The sequence below is a fragment of the Gymnoscopelus microlampas genome (assembly GCF_963454915.1).
Source record: "Gymnoscopelus microlampas genome assembly, chromosome: 22".
Taxonomy (NCBI): domain Eukaryota; kingdom Metazoa; phylum Chordata; class Actinopteri; order Myctophiformes; family Myctophidae; genus Gymnoscopelus; species Gymnoscopelus microlampas.
Genome location: NC_139959.1, coordinates 46,715,507 through 46,740,454, shown reverse-complemented (window position 1 = coordinate 46,740,454; position 24,948 = coordinate 46,715,507). Strand labels below are relative to the sequence as shown.

The 24,948-nt window shown below is 40.1% G+C and overlaps 3 protein-coding genes across 3 annotated transcripts in view; all 3 read right to left on the bottom strand.

Moving 5' to 3' along the window:
- Positions 1 to 696: 696 nt before the first annotated feature.
- Positions 697 to 2,397, bottom strand: LOC311038688 (uncharacterized protein; the record flags this gene model as incomplete). Its single annotated transcript, XM_084048256.1, has 4 exons — positions 697 to 1,165; positions 1,403 to 1,494; positions 1,678 to 1,860; positions 2,047 to 2,397. 4 exons carry the CDS (start codon positions 2,395 to 2,397, stop codon positions 697 to 699), a joined length of 1,095 nt encoding a protein of 364 aa, XP_083904382.1.
- Positions 2,398 to 6,806: 4,409 nt separating this feature from the next.
- Positions 6,807 to 21,424, bottom strand: LOC311038687 (neoverrucotoxin subunit beta-like; the record flags this gene model as incomplete). The annotated part of the gene is made up of 4 exons (XM_084048255.1): positions 21,195 to 21,424; positions 18,351 to 18,500; positions 14,796 to 14,842; positions 6,807 to 7,348 (listed from the first exon to the last, which is right to left on the bottom strand). The coding sequence occupies exons 1-4, from the start codon at positions 21,419 to 21,421 to the stop codon at positions 6,807 to 6,809; spliced, it is 966 nt and encodes a 321-aa protein (XP_083904381.1). The 5' UTR covers positions 21,422 to 21,424.
- Positions 21,425 to 22,725: 1,301 nt separating this feature from the next.
- The window catches only part of LOC311038685 (protein NLRC3-like), a gene marked incomplete at its 3' end in the record, with an annotated part of 32,502 nt that continues 30,279 nt past the window's right edge, over positions 22,726 to 24,948 (bottom strand). The window contains exon 10 of the mRNA XM_084048253.1: positions 22,726 to 24,575. Within this exon, the coding sequence (XP_083904379.1) occupies positions 22,726 to 24,575 (1,850 nt within the window). The remainder of the gene's footprint in view (positions 24,576 to 24,948) is intronic.

Genomic DNA, 24,948 nt, shown 5'->3' with positions numbered 1-24,948 from the left:
TTATTTAAGTGGTCCAGAGTTTTTTTTTAAATAGCTTTTATTGATTTCATTTTCCATAGACATTTTTTCTTGGAGGCATTATTTTGATTTCTGTCAGAGGCATTTTTTCCATGTAAATGTTTTGATTTGTTTTCCATTAAAATGGCACATCTTTGTTCAACAGCATTTCAGTCATTTATGGAAATCAGGGCAGGAGCACAAGTAGTGGTAAGGCAGTTTTATCTTGTACAAGGACCGCATTTGCACATGCTGGGCAAGGAAAAGTTTTCAAACACACAAAATTAACACAGGCATCAGAGGCGGACTGAACATCAGTTGAGTACCAGAACAAGAATGTATCAGTTCAGTTCGTATCAACAGTTCTACATGTGAAATATCTGCACATCCAGGATCATGTGTATGACTCACTGAACACACGTATGATCAACTTTAAACCAAATTGCCAATTCCATCTCATACTCTTCTACTTAAATAGAAGAAACACACTAATACTACAGTAGGCATGTAGGACAATTAAATGAAAGTCTAGTGTTTCAACGGCCAGACATTTAATTCTACAATGAATAAAGTGTAACCAAATAATGCCTCAATAACTATAACCAAATAATGCCTCTTAATATAACCAAATAATGCCTCTTAATATAACCAAATAATGCCTCTTAATAACTAACTAATGCCTCTTAATAACTAACTAAACTACAAATAATCATGCTCGTTTAAATGATGCGGTAAAGCCCGAGGAGCCGACAGTTCGGCTGCCATCCTGTCCCGCAGACCATCTCCACTCTGTTCCCCCCCCTGTGGACCAGCTGGATCCATGGGCATCTCTTCCCCCTCCTCCTCCTCCTCCTCCTCAATGTTGTCCCCGGCGTCAATGCAAATGTTGTGCAGTACACAGCACGCCGTGATGACCGCTGGTACAAATATGTTGTGGACCTCCAGGGCCTTGAAGAGAAGGCATCTCCACCGGACCTCCATCCTGCCAAAGGCCCGCTCAATAATTGAGCGAGCCTTGGCATGGTGGTGGTTGTACCGGATTCTTATGGGTTGCACAGGATCCCGAAAGGGGGCGAGGAGCGTGATGGGAGCGCTAATGCAGGGGTAGCCACCGTCGCCCACAATGAAGTACCCTGGAGGAGGGTACAGCGCATCCCTGTACAGCCCACTGTTAGGAGAAAAGAACATATGTTATTTATTGTGCTGCAAGGGGAATATGTCTGACACACACACACACACACACACACACACACACACCATTAAAATGATGACAACTACAGGCATTTGGACCATGATTCAGCCACATAGTGAAATAATGTCACAGTATTTTAGTCCCATCATGTAGCACCACTATTTATTGCTATTTGATATCTTTATGGCAGATGAAATTATAAAATTATCTTACCTGTTTCTTAGGATTCTGGCGTCGTTTACACGGCCAGGATATCCCACGAAGGTGTTAATGAACCTCCCCTTTGCATCACATAAGCCTTGCAGCTGTAGAATAAGAATCAACTTTATTGTGACAAGTGACAACACAGGTTTACAGGTGTAAAACTGTGGGTGAAATGCGTTTTTGAAGGCCCATAGTTTTGGTTCTTTCCATAAAAAATAAAGGGAACAAGGAGAAGGGGGGCAAGGGGGAAGAGAGATAAATAAAAAAAACAACGTATGACGTACCTGTATGGAATAGAACAGCTTCCTGTTCAGATATTCCTGGCTGTGGGGTCCAGCGGGGATCTTAATCCTTATATGACACCCATCGATGGCCCCCACACACCTCGCAAACACCGGGCTGTTGCCCAAGGTTGCAAAACCGCGGCCAACCTCTGCCAGATCATCATCAGCAGGGAACCGGATGACCTGCATATAGTTGTTAAAAACATTATGATTATTTTCTGCATTGCATCTGTATTTTAGAGTTGTTGTGTTTTTGTGTGTTGTGTTTCAATTACTGTTGTTGTTGTTGTTGTTGTTGTTGTTATGTTGAAGCATGAAAGGTTGCTATAATATCATTTATCATAATAAACAGAACTGAAAATGGATCACCTGTGTACGCAGTGCTGCGATCACATCAGTGCCACTGTGGACCAGCCTGTGGACGGTGGTTTTGGGGATATCAAACGCCCGGGACACCACCACGTACGACAGGCCATGGGCCAGCCAGTACAGGGTCACCAGCACCAGGATTTCCCTTCCCCAGCCATGGGTCGCCACTGAAGGGAAAAGCCTGATGAGGGCCAGGATGGACTCACGCCCGAGGCGGTAGTCTGGCCGCAAATCCCTCTCAGGATCGAAAAACATTGCCAGGACTGGCACATGCCTATTGATGCTGGCATACTGCACCAGAGCAGGACTGTGGTCCTGTGAATTGAGTTGAAAGTGTGTGATTGTTGGCATGTACACATGAACTATATGACTACAAGTATGTTAATGGCATCACAACCACTGAATCATGTAACCTTTGTACTGCCATGTAATATAGTCTAACACGCTGGACCAGAGCTAGGGATAGACCTAAGTTTGAACAATAGTTTTGGAACCATTTGTCTTCATGATGTGTAAATTGAACGCTATGATGCCTTTTACAATTATGAGTCTGAGCGTTCCAAAGGAATTGGTGATACTGTCATGACTGCTCATATCCAGCAGATGTCACTCTCCCTTCATGGTCTGTCATTACTTGCTATGTATGTATCCATCCATCCATATAAATGACTCTGATCTTAATGATTGCTTGATGTAGTCTGCATGCCAAACACAAGATGTGTGACTTGTAGGATTTTAGCATCCATGAAATTCCCTGGCCACTTATTAACATTTGATTTAAGAACGGGTGGTTATTACCTTGTAGAGTAGCAGAAGTATTGCGCGACGCAGACGTGCTCTCCTTCGCTGTGAAAGGGCATTCTCCTCATTTCTCCTCTTCTGCTTTTGCAGCTGCAGCCAGAGCCAAGATGCTATTGCCACTGTCTTCTTCATCTTGGCTGGTGAACACGGTGTTTGGTGTTGAACCCCCTTTTGTATCCTTGCGACCCATGATTACTAATCATGTATTAGTTACTGACAGGCATCACCTGGCTGCCAGCCAATAGGGGATAGTAAACGACAAGATCGATAACGTTTCACATCTGACTTTCAAATCATGTGTCCGTTACAGGGAATGAACACAAGAGATGAAGGAAGATTTGCGATGAATTGTCTATTCTTCTATTCTGTACTATTCTATACCTGCATATTATTCTATGCATATATATTATTTTCATGGCAATGACAAGCTATATGATCGTTTCGGTTGGCTGTGTTGGCTGTGTTCCAGTGATCCAGCTGTGTGAGACGTCATTAGTGATCGCGGATTCGCCGTCGCTTTGAAATGACGCGCTGAGTGTAGTCCGATCCTTTGAGGGAAACCGCTCGACCACTCGTCCTCTCAAATAATCCTCGGCTCCTCGCAGGGGCGGGGCTTAGTCGCGAGTGGAGGAAACGAGGAGAGTGAGCGAGTGACCGAGCTTTGGGGAATGGAATTTGGCTTATATCTATGATGCTGCCTACCTTCTGCCAACCACTACCCTCACTTCCTGGTTACAGCAGTGACATCATGCATGTGTCTTAAAGGTGTACACAGTGACATCATGCATGTGGGGCCCAGATGGACATGTTGGCTGGGTATTTAAAATAAATTGGATATACTCCAGTAAAGTAAAAGAAAATGCAGTACTTGAGTAAATGTACTTAGTTACTTTCCACCACTACAAACAACAGAAATAATGTCCTAATAATATTAATACACAGGAACAACGACAGACATTCAAAACATTTATTAAACAATTACAGTTTATTCTACAAATGACCTTAATCTCTCTCTCTCTGAGAAGATGATGTCATCTTTAATGATGGTACAATAACACATGAAATGAAACATTATGAAGAATGAGAATAATATGGAATGAAAACACAATGAAACAATGATCTAATAATGAATCAATAGATAAACAATGAATGATTTGACTTCATTGATGAATGAATGCATTTAGTGGATGTTTGAATCCAGAGTCAAATACACACTGTTCCTCATTCTGTTGTGTCAAATAGACATGAAATACATGAGTGTGTTTCTACACGTATGACCCTGATATTTACATCATCACTATTTATGATCCATATTTATATCAAATACATGAGTGTGTTTCTACACGTATGACACTGATATTTACATCATCACTATTTATGATCCATATTTATATCAAATACATGAGTGTGTTTCTACACGTATGACACTGATATTTACATCATCACTATTTATGATCCATATTTATATCAAATACATGAGTGTGTTTCTACACGTATGACACTGATATTTACATCATCACTATTTATGATACATATTTATATCAAATACATGAGTGTGTTTCTACATGTATGACTCTGATATTTACATCATCACTATTTATGATCCATATTTATATCAAATACATGAGTGTGTTTCTACACGTATGACACTGATATTTACATCATCACTATTTATGATCCATATTTATATCAAATACATGAGTGTGTTTCTACATGAGAGACACACGTATGACACTGATATTTACATCATCACTATTTATGATACATATTTATACATCTGTGGAGGTTTGTGCAGCGCTGTCTAATCTAATGTAATCTAATCTAATGTAATCAGATTTAATGTAATGTAATCTGATGTAATTTGATCTAATATAATCTGATCTAATGTAATGTAATCTAATATAATCTGATCTAATGTAATCTAATCTGATCTAATTTGATCTAATATAATCTGATCTAATGTAATATAATCTAATCTAATCTGATATAATGTAATCTGATCTCCCTGTGGTGATGACTGAATCAAAGAAAAGACCTACAAGTTCACACGTTGTGAGCTTGTAGATCTGCCATTTTCAAAACGTCTATTTATATATGTTTAACTTTAAACCCTCCCTGGAACCCCCTCAAGGACCCCTGGGGGTCCCCGGACCACACTTTGAGAACCGCTGGTCTAGACCACCGCTTCAGTCTTGGGGGTCTGGGGACCCCCAAGGGGTCCAAATGGACCCTTACAGGTCTGTGACTCTGAGAGTGTACACATGGAACCAAATGGGTTCCAGGGGGTCCCCAGCTAAAGTAGTTAACAGCATCACAATCATTTTAACCACTTTATAATGTTATGCGTTGGCTACACAAAAACAGCAGATCTACAAGCTCACAGCGCGGCACCTTGTGCCGCGCTGTGAGCTTGTAGATCTGCTGTTTTTGAAAAAATAAAAGTATTGAAAAAGGTTGGAACATTTTGAATAATTTAGTTTTTTTCTGGTAAACATAAATCTCCTCTGGGGGTCCCTGGCACAACACATTTTCAGATGGGGGTCCCTGGCACAACACATTTTCAGATGGGGGTCCCTGGCACAACACATTTTCAGATGGGGGTCCCTGACACAACACGTTTTCAGATGGGGATCCCTGGCACAACACATTTTCAGATGGGGGTCCCTGGTACAACACATTTTCAGATGGGGGTCCCTGACACAACACATTTTCAGATGGGGGTCCCTGACACAACACGTTTTCAGATGGGGGTCCCTGACACAACACGTTTTCAGATGGGGGTCCCTGACACAACACGTTTTCAGATGGGGATCCCTGGCACAACACATTTTCAGATGGGGGTCCCTGACACAACACGTTTTCAGATGGGGGTCCCTGGTACAACACATTTTCAGATGGGGGTCCGCAGCCCAAACACATATTAATCTGGGGGTCCTTGACTTGAACAGGTTTGAGAACCACTGCTGTAAGAGTCCATATGGACCCCTAGTGGGCCCCGGACCTGATGTTGAGAAACAGTGTCTAGATCAGTGTTTCTCAAAGTGTGGTCTGGGGACCCCCAGGGGCAGTTTTTCTTATTAACCCATTAAAGGACGACTTCACCCATTTTCAACCTATATTCATATAATATAAACACTAATGCTCATGATAAAACGGTACCATTTTTTCCTACTCAGTCTGTGTCTCATAGGAGGGCTGTGGACAGTTCAGAAACCTGTCTACCAGTGACATCATCGATGGGGAATCCAAGCTAATAGAAACGGCAGGCTTTGTATTCCTGGAAAGTTGCAATGCAATAAAAGAAGCCATTGTTCTCACGTTAATAAAAATCTAAATAAAATGTTTTAAATCTTGTTGGAAAAAAAAAATCCTGCCTAATGATGATGTCACTGGTAGACGGGTTTCTGGACTGTCCACAGTCCTCCTATGAGACACAGACCAAGTAGATTTTTTTTTAAACATTTTATCATGGACATTAGTGAGGGCCTATTATATGAAGAGAGGTTGGAAATGGGTGAAGTCGTCCTTTAAGACCTGAGGCCGATAAAAAAAAAAAGATTTCTAAATAATACAATAAAATAAAAATATATATATTTAAAGATTTGCACACATTTTCATGATTTCACAAAAATAGCAGATCTACAAGCTCATAGCGCGGCACTGGGTTAAAATGTGACTTTAACTCGGTGCCGCGCTATGAGCTTGTAGATCTGCTATTTTTAAATAGCCTAAAGAAATCTAAAATGTGGGTTAATGGGTTAAAATGTGACTTTAAAAAAAATATCTCGGCCTATGGGGGTCCCTGGAACAGAATATGTTCATATGGGGGTCCTCGACGTGAAAATGTTTGAGAAACACTGATTTACTGATTGAAGTACTCGTGGTAACCATGACAACCTGGACTCACTCAGACATGCTGAGTAACCATGACGACCTGATGTCACCCTCACATAGAGACTCTATCTCTGCTCACACAGAAACACTGAGGAGTCGTGGTAAACCCAGAACCCAGCATAGAGAGGTTCAGTGAATGTGTCCCTGAAGGTGTACAGGTGTGTCAGAATGTCCTCTGATATTTTATAGAATGACAGAGTTCCAGCAGAACAGTCTAGATACACTGCTACTCTGTTAGAGCCTATAGAGGGACTGACAGGGAGGAGAGTCTGCTTACTATTGTGTATGACACTGTACCTGTCTCCTCTACAGAACAGACTCCAGGACATGTCATTGTATCCAAGCCAACAGTCATCACCCTCTCCTTTCCTGCTGATTCCTCTGTCAGTCACTGCTATAGAAACCAGACCCCCCTCCCACTCTACCTCCCAGTAACAGTGTCCAGTCAGACCCTCTGAACACAGAACCTGTGGCCATACATCAAACCTGTCAGGATGAGGAGGATACTGATGATCATTGAACAGGTCATATGTCACCTTCCTGTTGTTCTCAGACAGAGAGAGGAAGTCGTGTGTTGTGTTTGTGTCCAGTGTGAGAGGATGATAATCTGATGAGAAAAACAACACAATAAACATTAAACACATCATTCACTGAGTGACACACACACACACACACACACACACACACACACACACACACACACACACACACACACACACACACACACACACACACACACACACACACACACACACACACACACACACACACACACACACACACACACACCAGTGGTGGAACAAGTACTCACATTTTTTACTTAAGTAAAAGTACAAAAGTATTGGTATCAAAATATACTTAAAGTACAAAAGTATTGATATCAAAATATACTTAAAGTACAAAAGTAGGAAGACACAGACACACAAACACACACCAGTGGTGGAAAAAGTACTCACGTAAAGTAAAAGTAAAAAAAGTATTGGTATCAAAATAAACTTAAAGTACTAAAGTAAAAAGTACTCATTATGCAGAATGTCACAAGTTTTCAAATGTATTAAAATATTTTGAAAATAGCAGATCTACAAGCTTGAGCTTGTAGATCTGCTATTTCTTATTAACCCATTAAGACCTGAGGCCGATAAAAACACACACACACACACACACACACACACACACACACACACACACACACACACACACACACACACACACACACACACACACACACACACACACACACACGTACAAGCTCACAATGCGCATTGTGAGATTGTAGATCTGCTATTTTCAAATGGCTGAAATGTATTAGGGCTGAAGTGGTTAATGTATGTTTTGTAATAATAATCTACAAAGTAGGCCTAACTAAAATTTTCATAAAATTGTAGTAGATTAAAAGTACAATGCGCACGCACGCACGCACGCACACACACACACACACACACACACACACACACACACACACACACACACACACACACACACACACACACACACACACACACACACACACACACACACACACACACAGTCAGAGTCACAGTCTCGCACGCACGCACGCACGCACGCACGCACGCACACACACACACACACACACACACACACACACACACACACACACACACACACACACACACACACACACACACACACACACACACACACACACACACACACACACACACACACACACACACACACACAGTGAAACTGGTTGTTGAGGCCGTAGAAGAAACGTTCTTTAAAGAATCATTATTTAACTATTTAAATGCTTCTATAAAGCAGTAATTCTAGCTTTTAGAGTCAAGGACCCCCACATTTATATATATTTGTCTGTGGACCCCCATCTGAACATGTTTTGTTCCAGGGACCCCCAGAAGAGAAGATTTATGTTAAATATATTATCACAATTATATAACTTTTTTCTAAACATTTCAATATTTTTCAAAACATATCTAAAATAGCAGATCTACAAGCTCGCAGCGCGGCATGAAGTGATGCGCTGTGAGCTTGTAGATCTGCTAAATTTAAACAGCCAACATTTAAAACATGTATAAAGTGGTTAAAATGATTGTGATGCTGTATTAAACATTTTGCTGGGGACCCCCTGGAACCCCCCAAGGACCCCTGGGGGTCCCCGGACCCCACTTTGAGAACCAATGCTATAAAGAACCATTAACCACTTTAACCCTTCATCGACCGGTGTCTCCCAGAGTACTTTTACTTTTGATTCTTTAAGTATATTTTGATGCCAATACTTTTGTACTTTTACTCAAGTAAATGTTTAATGCCAGACTTTAACCCATTAAGACCTGAAGCCGATTCTACAAATGTCTTCTAAATCCCAACAGCAATCTGATAAACGTATGTTTCTATATCAGTGGTGCTCAATCTTTTTCATGTCAAGGACCCCCAAAGTGATATGTATTAGACCGCGGACCCCCATCTCAAGATATTTAGTTCCACGGACCCCCAGAAGCAAAGAATTTAGTTAAAAAGGTCTGCTTTAAAACATATATATTCAAAGATTTGCACACATTTTTGACGATTTTTGCAGATCTACAAGCTCATAGCGCGGCACTCGGTGCCGCGCTATGAGCTTGTAGATCTGCTATTTTTGAATAGCCAAAGCCAAAAATAGTGTAAAATGATGCTTTTGTTTAGGCCAAATCAAAAAGTGACACAGATGCTTCAGGTCTTAAAGGGTTAACTTGTAACAGAATATTTCTACATTGAAGTTTTGATACTTTTACTTAAGTAAACAAATTGAGTACTTTTTCCACCACTGCTACTAGCTCTGTGTTGTGAGCTTGTAGATCTGCTATTTTTGATGAATGTTCACGTATTAGGACATGTCAACATTGGGATGCAGGGGTTTAAGTGGTTAATGGTTCAAAGAAGGTTCTTTGAGGAATTATTTGTGGTTGTGAGCTTGTAGATCTGATATATTCAGGGAATATACATTGTGTTAAGTGTTTAACGAACAAAATAAAAAAATAATAATAATGTTTTATGAATTAAAATCAGTTCCAGATGACAGCTTTAATTAACCACTTGAACCCTAGTGACCCTATTCTGTAATAATAATACTAAAATAGCCGATCTACAAGCTAACAACACGTTGCAATGCAACACGTTGTGAGCTTGTAGATCGGCTATTTTCGGCTAACATATTTGGTGTAGAGGGAAAAGGAGGGGGCCAAGGACAGAGCCCTGAGGGTGAGGGACCCGGTCAGACAGACAGAGTATAGTAATCAAAAACCGTAACTTTAAATAATGACAGAAGTAAAAGTACCAATATTAAATAATTTAAATACTATTAAGTTATTTCATATGATCTGATTTATTGTCTAAATTATTAGAATAATTAAAATGTCTAAAATATGAAATGAAAAGTTCTCAGTTCTGAAATCTGTACTTGTCTTTCTGATAAACTGTCACACCTTGATAAAACACAATCCATTCTGTTTGGGTCCAAACACTGCCTTAGTAATGTAAATGCAAATGAATTCAAGGTCAGAGTTGACGATATAGTAATCTCAAGTAAAGAAGAGGTTAATAATATTAGGACTGTATTAATGACAACAAACTGACAGGTGAAAAAATGGCATCAAAACTGATCAAAAAGTCAATCAAATTTGTTTGGGAAGAATTTCCTGTTTTGTCAACAAAATTGCTCTCAAGACTCTATCTGGAGCCTCATTCAATGTCATTGTGACTATGCTACCTCTTGGTTCTCCAACATCTGTCACTAAAGACTAAGCTTTACTGTAGACCTCCTAAAAAAACTGATTTGACCTCTCCTCGGCCTGGGGCCCCTGACCCACCTCATTCAACACATGTTGCTATGGGATGGCTCAGGGTAGAAGACAGGTTTAAGCAATTAAACATGGGATTGTGTTTTAAGGTAGTCGAAGAGGCCTCAATGCCCTCAATACCCTCTTACCTGACTAACTACCTCCCAAAGTGAGTGACACCCAAAGCCACAACAGTAGAGGAAGCGACAACGATTTGGTGCCACCCACTTATAGAACATTATCATTCTACTACTCTGACAGCAAAGTGTGGAATGCTCTAACACCATCTCTACACAAAATTGATCAGTTATATTGTTTTTTTAATACAGCTAATCTACAAGCTTACAATGTGTCACAATGCGAGACGTGTGAGCTTGTAGATCTCCTATTCTTGCATTTTGTTTAAAGTTTAGACAATCTACGAGCCAATCTACCAACTCAGAATGTGTCAAAATGTCAGGCGTTTTTTTTTTTAAATAGCCCAACTACAACCTTACCTCACAGCCTGACACATTTTGACAGGTTGTGAACTTGTAGATTGGCTATTTTTAAATTAAAGCCCTATATTACTCTGATCAAAGCAATGGTCAGGGAGTTATGGCCATTTAAAGTGTTAACACTGCTGTAGTCCCATATGTGTGCATTTTTAGGTGGAACTATTGACACGACAGACCTCTGAGCAGTGTTTGTGTCAACTTTGGTGTGGATTGGATCAACGTTGAGCCTCGCAGGTCCAGATGTTATGTTTGTGACAGTGGTCAGTGGTCTGTGGTCGGTCTGTCTGCCCATCCTTTAGGTAGGGTTAGGCTAACCCCAATTTTAATATAAAAGCTCACCACGCTTCTTGATGCAATGTATTGTGAGGTTGTAGATTGGCTATTTATAGGTTTGAAATATAGCCAATCTACAAGCTCACAATGTGTCGCGATGCAAAGCATTGTGAGCTTGTAGATTGGCTATGTATGAAATATTGCTGATCTACAAGCTCACAACCGCCACAATACATGTTGAAAGATCACAGCTTATTTTATTTTTTTCGTAGTGTTTGTAGATCAGATTCTTCTTTACATATAGGCAATCTACAAGGCCACAATGCGTCACAATGCAGGCGTTGTGAGCTAATTTGCATGAATCGACACGTTGTGAGCTTGTAGATCGGCTATTGTTGTGTTTGAATATAGCCGATCTATAAAATCACTTTGTGTCTCAATGTGTTGCGTTAGTTTTATGTTACTCACCACTGTCTGTCGCAATGTAGTGACTGTATACAATCCATATCTATGGTAACAACAAGACGGAGCTTGAAGCTTCACTTTCGTTTTCAACTTGCATGTCTGCGTTTTATAAGCGACTTTTGGGGTAATTTGGCGCTTGTTTTGGGCTTGTTTTCATAGACCTTGCTGCTTATTTCTCTCTTAATATATGGCAACACTGGCTGCACCCGGTACAAAGACCCCTTTCCGGTCAACGTGCAGTAGGCGGCTAATTTGTGCCTGATGTAAAATGACGTAATATTAAAATACTACAAACGCACACACGGCGAGATTTCGTGCTTTTTAAAAGCTATAATAGGCCTATAGATTTATATCATTAATGTAATTCCCACATTTTTTCACCCGCGGTTTATCCATTATTAATTCATTATTATATTTGATTGACCCAAATCCACCCAAAATGCGGTTAACTGCGGCAACCGCGGCTAAAACCGTGATCCAAGCATCTCTAATAACTATTCATCCACAAACTCACAACTCGTCACTATGCAATACATTGACATGGTGGGGACTTATAGATCAGCATTTCATGGAATATAGGTGATTTACAAGCTCACAACTAGTCAATATGCAACACATTATGAGCTTTTAGATTGGCTCTTGTTGCTATTTTGTAATATAGCCGATCTACAAACTCACATTGTTACATGTAACAATGTGACATGTTGTGAGCTTGTACCGTATATTTTCAAATAGTATCCCTATCACAAATAGCCGCCGGCTACCTAATACGCGCCGGGGGTCTGACACCATTTTGCGTATTAAACATCTCGTTCAAATAAACGTCCGGCTTTGTGTAAACGCGGCGAGCCTCGACACGTTGTGAACTTGTCGTTCTGCTATTTTCGACGCATGACACTGTCGTGTAACTAAGTATACCGTAAACCGGACCTCAAGGTACGTGGGTAACTCCAAAACAGACGGAAACAGAAGGAGTAATACAGAGCATGGTGGACGTGAGAGAAGGACAGGTGGAATTTGAAGGCAACATGGAGGAGAATGAGGAGAATACTGGACAGGAGAGAGATGAAAGGAGAATGAGGAGAATACTAGACAGGAGAGAAATGAAAGGAGAATGAGGAGAATACTGGACAGGAGAGAGATGAAAGGAGAATGAGGAGAATACTGGACAGGAGAGAGATGAAAGGAGAATGAGGAGAATACTAGACAGGAGAGAGATGAAAGGAGAATGAGGAGAATACTAGACAGGAGAGAGATGAAAGGAGAATGAGGAGAATACTAGACAGGAGAGAGATGAAAGGAGAATGAGGAGAATACTAGACAGGAGAGAGATGAAAGGAGAATGAGGAGAATACTAGACAGGAGAGAGATGAAAGGAGAATGAGGAGAATACTAGACAGGAGAGAGATGAAAGGAGAATGAGGAGAATACTAGACAGGAGAGAGATGAAAGGAGAATGAGGAGAATACTAGACAGGAGAGAGATGAAAGGAGAATGAGGAGAATACTAGACAGGACAGACTTAAGAGGGAAGAAAAAAAGGAAGTTTGATTTGAAGTTCAAATTAGCAGTGGTGAAATATGTGGAGCAGCACTATGGAAGAAACAGCTGCCAGACAGTTTAACATGGATCTGAAGCGTGTTAGAGAATGGAAGAAACTAAAAAGTGAAATTACTTTTCAGGCGGACGTGAATGTCTTTGAATGGCATCGCTTTACAGGTGGAGGAAGGAAGAAAGTGAGTGAGGAGCTGGAAAGTAACTTGTGTCAGTGGATAGAACACACACATGGACAGAACCTCAGAGTCTCCTGGACAATGATTGGAGGGAAGGTGAAGGAGTTTTACTCCATGGCGAGTGACAAGAGAGATTGCTACGACGTTTCAATTTTACCCTCAGGAGGAGAACGACTGTTGCTCAGAAAGACGCTCCCATTGAGAAGATTTTAAACTGCATGCCCGGCCTGCTACATCAAATCAAGCTGTGTGACTGTGAATGCATAGTGTGTCACTTCAATAAAACAAACTGAGTCAGGCCTAATTGATTGAGTTTGATTGCTGAAAGTAGGCCTACGTAAAAAAGGTTCAAAAACACATTTTGAATTGTATTGTATGTTTCTCATATCATATTTCCTGTAGCCTAATAACCAATAATGAAAGTCAATAATGAAAGTAACTATTCTTCTTATTAATAAACAAAATATGTAAAGTTATAGCAGTGACTGAGACAACAGGCTGAAAGACAGCTGTGTAAGTAAACGCCCACATACACGTCTGCACAACTGGTTGCAGCCCTCATCCTGAAACCAGTTTAACACCACTGCCTTATACAAAATGTAATCCTGTTATTAAACTCAATTAGATGAATGATTAAGTGTTGTATATGTAATAATGAGCAGTGAGAAAGAAGCAAATTATAACCCGTTGTTATTATTTGTTTCATATCTTAGTCTACAATAAATAGCCTTTTATCAATCTCTGCTTATAGGATGACATGGGTACAAAAGCACAATGAAATGTCTTTGATCCACAGCTCAACAAGCTGACAGAGATAACTCCCTCTATTGGCTGTTAACTGTACTGCACACTGAGCTCCACAGTAATCCATAGAGAATTGATTAGTCAGTAGACGGTAGTATGTGTTGATCTGTTACCATGCAGCATGTTACCATGGTGATGTACCGATAAGAAGTGAACGACTAACTTGTAATGCTGAAACAGGGCTTCACCTGAAGTGACCTCATTAACCCCTAAATCCAGCTTCATAGTTACTGTCCCATGGAAGACAAGACAGTGACGGTGAGTTTCTTGATGTCCAATAAACAAGGTCCCGTTTCAACTATGTGACATTTGTTAGCAATGTTTGATGTGTTTGACAAAGTACAATGTGAAAGCAAACCAAACCAAATAAAAAATGCAACAATGTTGTAACTAAACCCCTGAATCACACAGAGTCTACCAAACTATACAGTAGGTGTGAATCTGCCCTAAAAAACTATGTATAAAATGTCAATATTGACAGATACTCACATCCTTTAATGAGATGAGAATTGAGCCAATCTTCTCCATGTTTCACTCTGTAGGAAGTAGAACAACAACAATGCATCAATGTCTGTCTAACACAACGTCTCCACTACCTGACACTGTTTCTCCTAACATTATCCTGACCAGGCAGCTCATCCTGACAAACTCATAACTGAGGACCTCTTGTTATGTCTTTGTAGCTCATAACTGAGGACCTCTTGTTATGTCTTTGTAGCTCATAACTGAGGACCTCTTGTTATGTCTTTGTAGCTCATAACTGAGGACCTCTTGTTATGTCTTTGTAGCTCATAACTGAGGACTTCTTGTTATGTCTTTGTAGCTCATAACTGAGGACCTCTTGTTATGTCTTTGTAGCTCATAACTGAGGACCTCTTGTTATGACTTTGTAGCTCATAACTGAGGACCTCTTGTTATGTCTTTGTAGCTCATAACTGCCACTAAACATTCACACAACATGGATAAGTCTGCCTCACACCTAATTCTCAACAAATCTCTGTGATTCTAATTGTCCTGTAGGCTAATTAGCTGAAGTGGGACTATTGTGTCAATTATGTTTTTATCACTAGTGAGGCTAATCAAAGACAACAATGTGTCCTGCGGTCAGTGTGTGGCATTGGTGTAAAGTAACAAAGTACAATTACTCAAGTACTGTACTTCAGTATAATTTTTTAGATATTTTCACTTGACTGGCGTATTTTAATTTGCAATACTTTTACTTACTTCCACTACACCTCAGAGGCAAATATAGTACTTTACTCCACAACAATTATTTGAAGACTTAATTTCACTGCCAGACTTATTTCAAGCGTTGTGGACCCTCTGCCAGGATTTTGCGATTATCTTACCTTTTAAAGTAGTCACAGAATATTTATCTTCAGTATGATTGATCCCCTGATGGTTGCTAATCACTGAGGTGATTCAGGTGTGGTTTCACAAATGTCAACGAGGTCATTAATTGTGACCTCGTCTGCAGTGTTGGGGAAGTTACTTTTAAAAAGTAACTAGTTATAGTTATAGTTACTGCTCCAAAAACATAACTAGTTACTTTACTAGTTACTAAATTATGAAAGTAACTAGTAACTAGTTACTTTACTTTTTTTTTAAAGTAGAAAAATATATATAAAATAAATACATATTATTTCCAAATGTTTTTAATAGGCTATACATAATGTTTATTTGTTTCTTCTTTAGAAATATTTTCTTTCACATCAGGATGTAATGATCATTAGACTCAGAGCAATACAATAACCCAGCTATCTCCTGTAATATTCTCATAGAATATGTTTGTACTTGGTACTATACTACCACCTAGCGTCTGTTTATCATAGCAATTGTGATTGGTTGGTACAATGCACGTAAGGGGTGTGTCCCCAGGTACAGAGTCAGCCTGTGGAAGTCAGCCTTCCTGTTTACATGTTATGTACATCGGTCTGGAATAAAGCCTATACTAAGGCACATCGTCGTCCTGGATATGATTGTACATATTGTGCAAGACTTGTAGAACACAAGACATCTCCCACACTCCCTCCCCAGTCATTGTAGTCATTATGAAACGTAGTGGAACAATTAAACGTCTTTCTGCACTGCAGTGGCCCTGCTGCTTTCACTGCTATTTTGCTGACTGGTTCTCTGAAGGCAACAAACTCAACCGTTGCGAAAGGAAGCATGTCCTCCTCAACAACATACCTGGCAAATGGCAATCAATCTGTTTAGTTGAGTCTGGGTGACATGCTGTGGCGATTTAAAAAAACAAAAATTCGTCTGTATAGATGGGTTAGGGTTAGGCATGTGTAGCTATAACGCCATTACTGAATGGGAAAAGGTAACTAGTTACGGCGTAACCGTTACGCTATTAGTTACCGCAAAAAGTACTTGCGTTGCGTAACGATAGTACGATAGTAACGCGTTGGTCCCAACACGTTACTATATATATATATATATATATATATATATATATATATATATATATATATATATATATATATTAGAGACGTCAAAAGACGTCATTGGTAGTGAATGTTAGTTAAGTAACTAGTTATTTCTAGGTTTTGAGTATTATTACAAAACATACACAAACCACCTTAGAACGTCACAATAGGACACATTGTGAGCTTGTAGATCAGCTAATTTCAAAATACTTTTATACATTTTGAAAACTTATGAAATGAGACATTCGGCGGGTACTTTAACTTTTGTTACTTTAAGTATATCTTGATGCCAATACCTGTACTTTTACTCAATTGAATTTTGAATACCAGACTTTTACTTGTAAAAGAGTATTCACAATTGTTGTATTGATACTTTTACTTAAAATAAAATGTAAAAAAGATACTACTACTTCTTCCACCGCTGGTGTGTGGTGAATTCAGTTTCATTGATCCATACCCGGAAGCAATTATGATACAATTGCTGTCATTGTTGTTATCAGCAGAATGTGGGTGTTAATTCTGTGTTCTTTCAACTCAAACTTTATTTATAAAGCACAATAACCAGTGGTCAACCAAAGTGATATAAAAAGAGAATAAAAACAGCATTTCACCATTAGGCCAAGACGTGAGCCAAACGTGAGGGCCAGGTTTATACAATCAGACAGAGTTAAAAGCCAAGGAGAAGAAATTAGTTTTTAGTAAGGATTTGAAGACCACTAAGGAGCAAGCAGACTGTATTGTAGGTGCAAACTGTTCCAGAGGCTGGGGCCGGCCACAGCAAAGGCTCGGTCACCTCTGGACCTGTAGTTAGCTGTGGGCTCAATCAGGAGCAGCTGGTCAGCTGACCTCAGGGCCCTGGCTGGAGTGTATGGCTCTATGAGGTGTATGGCTCTATGAGATCACACAGATAGTGGGGGGCCAGCCCATCTTGGGCTTTAAAAACAAACAGTAAAATCTTAAAATCAATTCTGATGGGTAGCCAGTGGAGTGAGGCGAGGACCGGGGTGATATAATTGTGCTTCCTTTTTCCAGCAATGAAATATGATTGTATTGCAAGGCAATCAAATGCTACAGTTGGAATGTAAACCTAGGACCTTTCTGCGGCAGAGACAGAGAGGGGGGGGGGGGGGGGGATTTATTTGTGTACATCACAGAGAGATGTTGGACATGAGACATGATTAGACAGAGGCTACAGTGATGGTGACGGCTATGCACTGTGTTGGATATCTCTCCTTTCAATGTGATGTTTCTGTGCCGATACTCAGATTGGTTTAAATTTAACAAAATAACTAGTCTTCAAGAAACATAAAGTGTGTGCAGCCACCTTTATGTCTCTTGAAGACAAGTTAATCGGGTCGACACAACTACAAAGACTTTGTTGTGCGTAGCATTCCTGTGCATAGTGGTTGATTAATGTAACGGCCAAACCACACCTGTGAATAATCTAGAGTTTAGATTTAGATTAGAGTTTAGGTGTTTAGAGGCAGCGCTGCGTGTTGCACATGACTGAAAATAGTCAAATAGTGATGACAGCCCCACATGCAAATGTTACCCGCAAACAGCGGGTAACGTAACAGGCTCTCCTGGAAAATAGGGCCCCAAGTCTACTCACTTGAGATTCTTCAGCTCCTTCAGCTTCTTCAGTGACTCATTCACCATGTTGAGACTCATGTCCAATTCTCTCAGATGGAGGGAGGGATTAGAAATTAGAGCTGAGACCAGAATGTCACAGCATCTGTCTGACGACCAGCAGTTCTTCAGTCTAAAAGAGAGAGAGAGAGAGAGAGAGAGAGAGAGAGTCAGAGTGTGGGATGATTACAAATTAATAGTAATATTTTATCAATTAATAATACATTTATTAATTAATAATACAATCAAAATGTATAATACATTATTCCTGGATAGAGGAACTGGTCAAGGTTTTGGACTAGTGACCCAAGAGTTGGAAAGAAAATATCTAATGTAAATATTGTTTAGTCAATCAATAAATAACATATTTTAATGGCTATCACTTCACCTTCTGTTTAGCATCAAGCACTTAACATGCATAGTGTGAACACACAAGGCTATCAGTTGAGCATTTTATAGTAAACAGTATTTTTACACAGTATACTCAAGTTAACTGTTATTGTATTAATTGGTAATCTTACAGTCCCTCAGTAAACTGTTATTGTATTAATTGGTACTCTTACACTCCCTCAGTAAACTGTTATTGTACTAATTGGTACTCTTACACTCCCTCAGTAAACTGTTATTGTATTAATTGGTACTACACTCCCTCAGTAAACTGTTATTGTATAAATTGGCAATCTTACACACCCTCAGAAAACATATTGTATTTTACTTCAAAATGTTTCTTGTTAATGGTTCAGAGATGCAGCTTCAGAACACACAAGACCTCCAGAGTTTGAAGATATTGTTTGGCAGAATTATGATGTGTAAGTCAAAAAGAATGAGATGAACAGACACAGTATGGAGTCTCTGCTCTTAAGAATGAGATGAACAGACAGTATGGAGTCCCTGCTCTTTAGAATGAGATGAACAGACACAGTATGGAGTCTCTGCTCTTTAGAATGAGATGAACAGACACAGTATGGAGTCTCTGCTCTTTAGAATGAGATGAACAGACACAGTATGGAGTCTCTGCTCTTTAGAATGAGATGAACAGACACAGTATGGAGTCTCTGCTCTTTAGAATGAGATGAACAGACACAGTATGGAGTCTCTGCTCTTTAGAATGAGATGAACAGACACAGTATGGAGTCTCTGCTCTTTAGAATGAGATGAACAGACACAGTATGGAGTCTCTGCTCTTTAGAATGAGATGAACAGACACAGTATGGAGTCTCTGCTCTTTAGAATGAGATGAACAGACACAGTATGGAGTCTCTGCTCTTTAGAATGAGATGAACAGACACAGTATGGAGTCTCTGCTCTTTAGAATGAGATGAACAGACACAGTATGGAGTCCCTACTCTTTAGAATGAGATGAACAGACACAGTATGGAGTCTCTGCTCTTTAGAATGAGATGAACAGACACAGTATGGAGTCTCTGCTCTTTAGAATGAGATGAACAGACACAGTATGGAGTCTCTGCTCTTTAGAATGAGATGAACAGACACAGTATGGAGTCCCTGCTCTTTAGAATGAGATGAACAGACACAGTATGGAGTCTCTGCTCTTTAGAATGAGATGAACAGACACAGTATGGAGTCTCTGCTCTTTAGAATGAGATGAACAGACACAGTATGGAGTCTCTGCTCTTTAGTTCCAAACATTTAAAGTTCACACACATGTGCTGCTGTCACCCATTAAATCACTTCCTAACACCCTCTCACTCCTTTCTATTCTGAGGTGAGATACTCCCTCTAGTGTCCATTACAATGAACTGCTTTAAGATGAATAACTATGGTTCATTACATGATACATTAGTTGAACTTACATTGTACACTGAAACAGCTCTCAAAGTCACTCTTTTAGCACACACAAACGCATTACCATCACAAAACCCAGTACCATTTTAAAAAACAAAAAACAAATGTTAACTTCCTGCTAATTTTGACATTTTTATTAGGAAGAAACCCCGGACTGGATCCGTGGATCCAGATCTTCAAAATAGTAAAATCAACAGGAAGTTAACATGTTTTATAAAAAATAAAAAATAAAAAAACAGTACTGGGTTTGGTGATATTTTCTGAATCAGCTTTGTTTGTGTTTGTTTATGTGCTGAAAGAATGACTTTGAGATCTGTTTCACCGTACAATGTAAGTCAATGAGGAGATTTTTTTTAATTATCAATTTCTAATCATAGCAAGGTAACTACATAAGTCCAACACCCAAAAATGTGTGAGTTATTTTACTTTGGTACTTGAAGTATATTTTGATGCCAATACTTTTGTACTTTAACTATATACTGCCAATACTTTGGTACTTTAGGGCGGCAGTGGTTCAGGGGTAGAGCGGCCGCTCGGCAACCAGAAGGTTCCTAGTTTAATCCCGGGTTCCCCCAGAGTCAGTGTAGAACTGTCCTTGACCAAGACGCTGAACACCTAATTTCTCCTGATGAGCAGGTTGGTGCCTTGCATGGTTTCCTCCTCCATCAGTGTATGAATGAATGGGTGAATGTAATGCACAATCATTGTAAAGTGCCTTGGATAAAGGCGCTATATAAATGCACCATTTAACTCAAGTGATATTTTGAATACAGGCCGTTTATGTATTGTTATATGGTGGTATTGCTACTTTAACTTAATAATGTGGTAAATGTGGTATCTCAGCATAAAGACTACATATATTAGTCACTGTATCTTATTAATATTATGGTCAGTGTGGATTACCATGATATCAACCTTAACCACAGTCTTCAAATAAAGTACCACCATCATAACTACATTATAATCACTTACTATAACAGAACTGATACAAATCAAAATACAAATTGTAAATGTATCTGACCTGAGAATGTCCAGACAACAGTGTGGACTCTTCAGTCCAGCACTGATGAGTTCTAGTCCGGAAACCTCCAAGACGTTTCCGCTCAGGTCCAGTTCTCTCAAATGTGAAGGATTAGAGCTGAGAGCTGAAGCCACAACCTCAATGTGTTCCTCTCTGAGGCCACAGTCAGCAAGTCTGTAATTACAGATTAAATGTAAAATCAGAGATGAACAAAACAGATCAGTCATGTTCACTGTCAAGGAGGTTCCCTGTGGTGCTTCCTGAAATGTACGAGCGTTTGGCTACTTTTCTGGCCAAGTAAATAAGCGGCCGTGATTAACACGTATTTAATTGCAATGTGCTCATAACTTTCCACTGTTCTCATTTGATTAGAATTCAAACATTAAATAATAAAAACGATCACAACACACTGCTGTTGCTCCACTCTATGGCAGTGAAGTGAAGACATGTTCCTGTCAATAGATGAACAGCTTGTACGATCCGCATGTAATTTGTTTACATACTTTGGTTCTCTTAACAAAGTTCTGTGTGAACGCTAACCAGACCAAATGCAGCAATGTAAACATTTGGTCCTTGATCTGAACCTTTTAAGCATTCCTTAGGTGTGAAAGGCATCTAAAATATTTTCTATCTGGTTCTTTGGACATTAACACGCTGTCAGTAAGAACAGATGGAAAGTTGTCTCTAAAGTACAGCATGGATTGTGTATTGATGTATTAAGTAACTTGTAAACCTAAGTAATGACCAAGCTCATTGTTTAAAAGACCATCCTCTGTACACCCCTTCACTAATGGTATGATCCATTTCTCATTTGATAATGAGGACACTTGTAAATAGTACAGAGAGGACTTGACTTCTTGTTCTGTGTGGAACCATGTTCTATTTACACACACACACACACACACACACACACACACACACACACACACACACACACACACACACACACACACACACACACACACACACACACACACACACACACACACACACACACACACACACAAATACACTATGATACTATCACTATACTGTTTGAACCATTCATAAGTAAATGAAGTGAGGGTCTCACTGTACTGAATTGATGACGGTCGTTTTAACTATAATGATGTTCTCATTCCTCCTTCCTCTTCCTCTTTCATCTCCCTCTCTCCCTCCCTCTATCTCTCTCGCTCTCTCTCTCTCTCTCTGAGTGTGTGTTTTTTAATTTATTTTTATTTTGAATGAAAGGAGTATATGAGTTAATGGTGCTCTAACATGTTGACATTTACATGACTACTAGCCTCGATCTCCAGGATTTTAGTATTTTAGTTTTGCTCAAAAATAAAAAGCCTGGACCAGCGAGTCGGTGTTCCGGGCATAGGAAGTGTTTCATTTCCTTAACCAACCAGAGTGCAGTGGGCGTCGCTCCAAATGTTGTGTTTGACGGGGCTGACGGACAGATCGGTGAACCAATGGGATCTCAAGGATTTTTTCTCCGGAAGTTTTGAACCCACCCCTCTATGCCAGATATCAGACACGCTAGGGCAGTCTACATGACTACTAACCTGGCTGCTGTGCAGTTCCTCACAGCAGGGACCAGGTTCCATTGCCCCCCATGTGATGTGTTGCATTTCTGCAGGTCCAACACCTCCAGAACCTCCTCTGACATCTGCAGCATTCTGACCAGAGCTGAACATTGTGTCTCAGAGAGTTCCTTTCCTGACTCCAGGTACTGTTGAATCCCTTGACATACTGAGTGGGCCTTCATCTCCGTCAAACATTGGAAGATGTTGATACATCTGTCAGGAGAGCCACTGCAGGGATCCATCTCCTTCAGGTTGGTGATGGCTCTCTGGATCTCCTCTGGACTGTTCTCTGTCTGACCCAGCAGGCCTCCTAACACTCTTTGGTTGGCCTTCAGTGAGATTCCATGAAGGAAACGGACAAAGAGGTCCAGATGGCCACTTTCACTCTGCAGGGTTTTTTCAATTGCAGCCTTCAGGAAGTCAGACAGGGAACTGTTGCTGTTGAAATCATCATTGTTCAGGAATGCCTTCAGTACCTCCATGTTCTTCTGTGTAAAACAGTCAAACAGGTAAACTGCAGCCAGAAACTCCTGGATGCTCAGATGAACAAAACAGTAGACGGTTTCATGGAAGAAATGACTGTCTGGTTTGAAGATCTCTGTGCACAGTCCTGAGTCCACTGGACCCTCTTTAATATCAAGATGACATTTCTTCAGGTCTTCTTCGTAGAAAATGAGCCGGCCTTTCAGCAGATGTTCAAACGCTAGCATGCCCAGCTTCAGAAGAACTGCTTTATCATCCTCTGTGAGTTTCTGTTGATTCCCACCATGCTTTAGCCACTTCCTCTTTGTCTGGACAAAGATGAAGTGGCTGTAAATCTCAGCCAGGGTCTTGGGAAGCTCTCCTTTCGCACCTGTCTTCAACATGTCCTGCAGAACGGTGGCAATGATTGAACAGAAGACTGGGGTTTCACACATGATGTGGAGGTACGTTGATGCTTTGATGTGTGAAATGGTTCTGCTAGCCTGCTTCTCATCTCCGATTCTCTTCCTGATGTACTTCTCCTTCATTTCATCAGTGAATCCTTTCACCTCTGTTACCATGTCAACGAAGCCATCAGGGATTTGTTTGGCTGCTGCAGGGCGTGTGGTTATCCAGATTTGAGCACAGCGAAGCAGTTTCCCTTTGATCAGGTTGACGAGCAAAGCTTCCAGTGAGGTGGCCTGGGACAAGTCCTTAGAGCATTTATGGTGGGTTTTGAAGTTTAAGGTAATGTGGCTTTCATCTAGACCATCCAGGACAAACTGAACTTTGCAGGGACTCTTGTCGTAATTAGTCTCTCCTGACGTCTGCAGCTTGGTGAAGATGTCATTAAGAGCTTCTTCTGAGATGCATTCATATGTGGGGTTGCATTCATGAATTAGCTGAGCCAAACTAAACTTTTGCCCCTTGAACAAATTGAGCTGGCGGAATTGGAACACGAATGTGAGATGGGGATCTTGATCTTTTTTCTTTGCCCAGTCATTGACAAACTTGTGTACGAGAAAGGTTTTGCCAACTCCTGCTTCGCCAATGGACATCACTGTTCTCATGCGTTTGTGTTGTCCAGAAGGGTGTTTAAAGATTTCACTGAGTTGGATCTCCTGCCCTGCTTTCTCCCTCTCCATCTGTGTGACCTCAGGTGACCTGCTGATCTTTGTGTCATTCACACGTGCGATTGTGAGACGTGTGTAACATTCCTCAAAATCCTTCCTATCCGCCCTTTGGACTGTCCCGTGAGGTACACACGCAAATGGGTCCTCAACTTTTGTTTTAAGCTCGTCTTGGTAGTGTGTAATAGGACGTGTATGCATTTTTGTTTCCACCAGGAAATCTGTAAGGAACAAAGCAATTCCTTTAGATATTGAGGGAAATGATAAGATCGGCATGATGTGTTAACATAATGAATAACAAAATGTGTTCCCTTGACATTAATAATACTATATTTTTGTCCAGATCTTTTATACTTTACTTTGCTTACTTTACATTAGTTTACTCCAGTTAGTTTGTACAAACCTGAGGACCCATGTTATCCCAGCATGATCTGACATGTCTGATGCAACAATGATACATGCTAACATTATCAGTAACATGTTAACTGTTATACAATGCAATGTAATGTCATTGAGTGTAAGTGTAATGTAAGTTTAATGTCCAATGAAAACAAAATCAAACAAAACAAAATCCTGTAAAATTGTATCATTTTT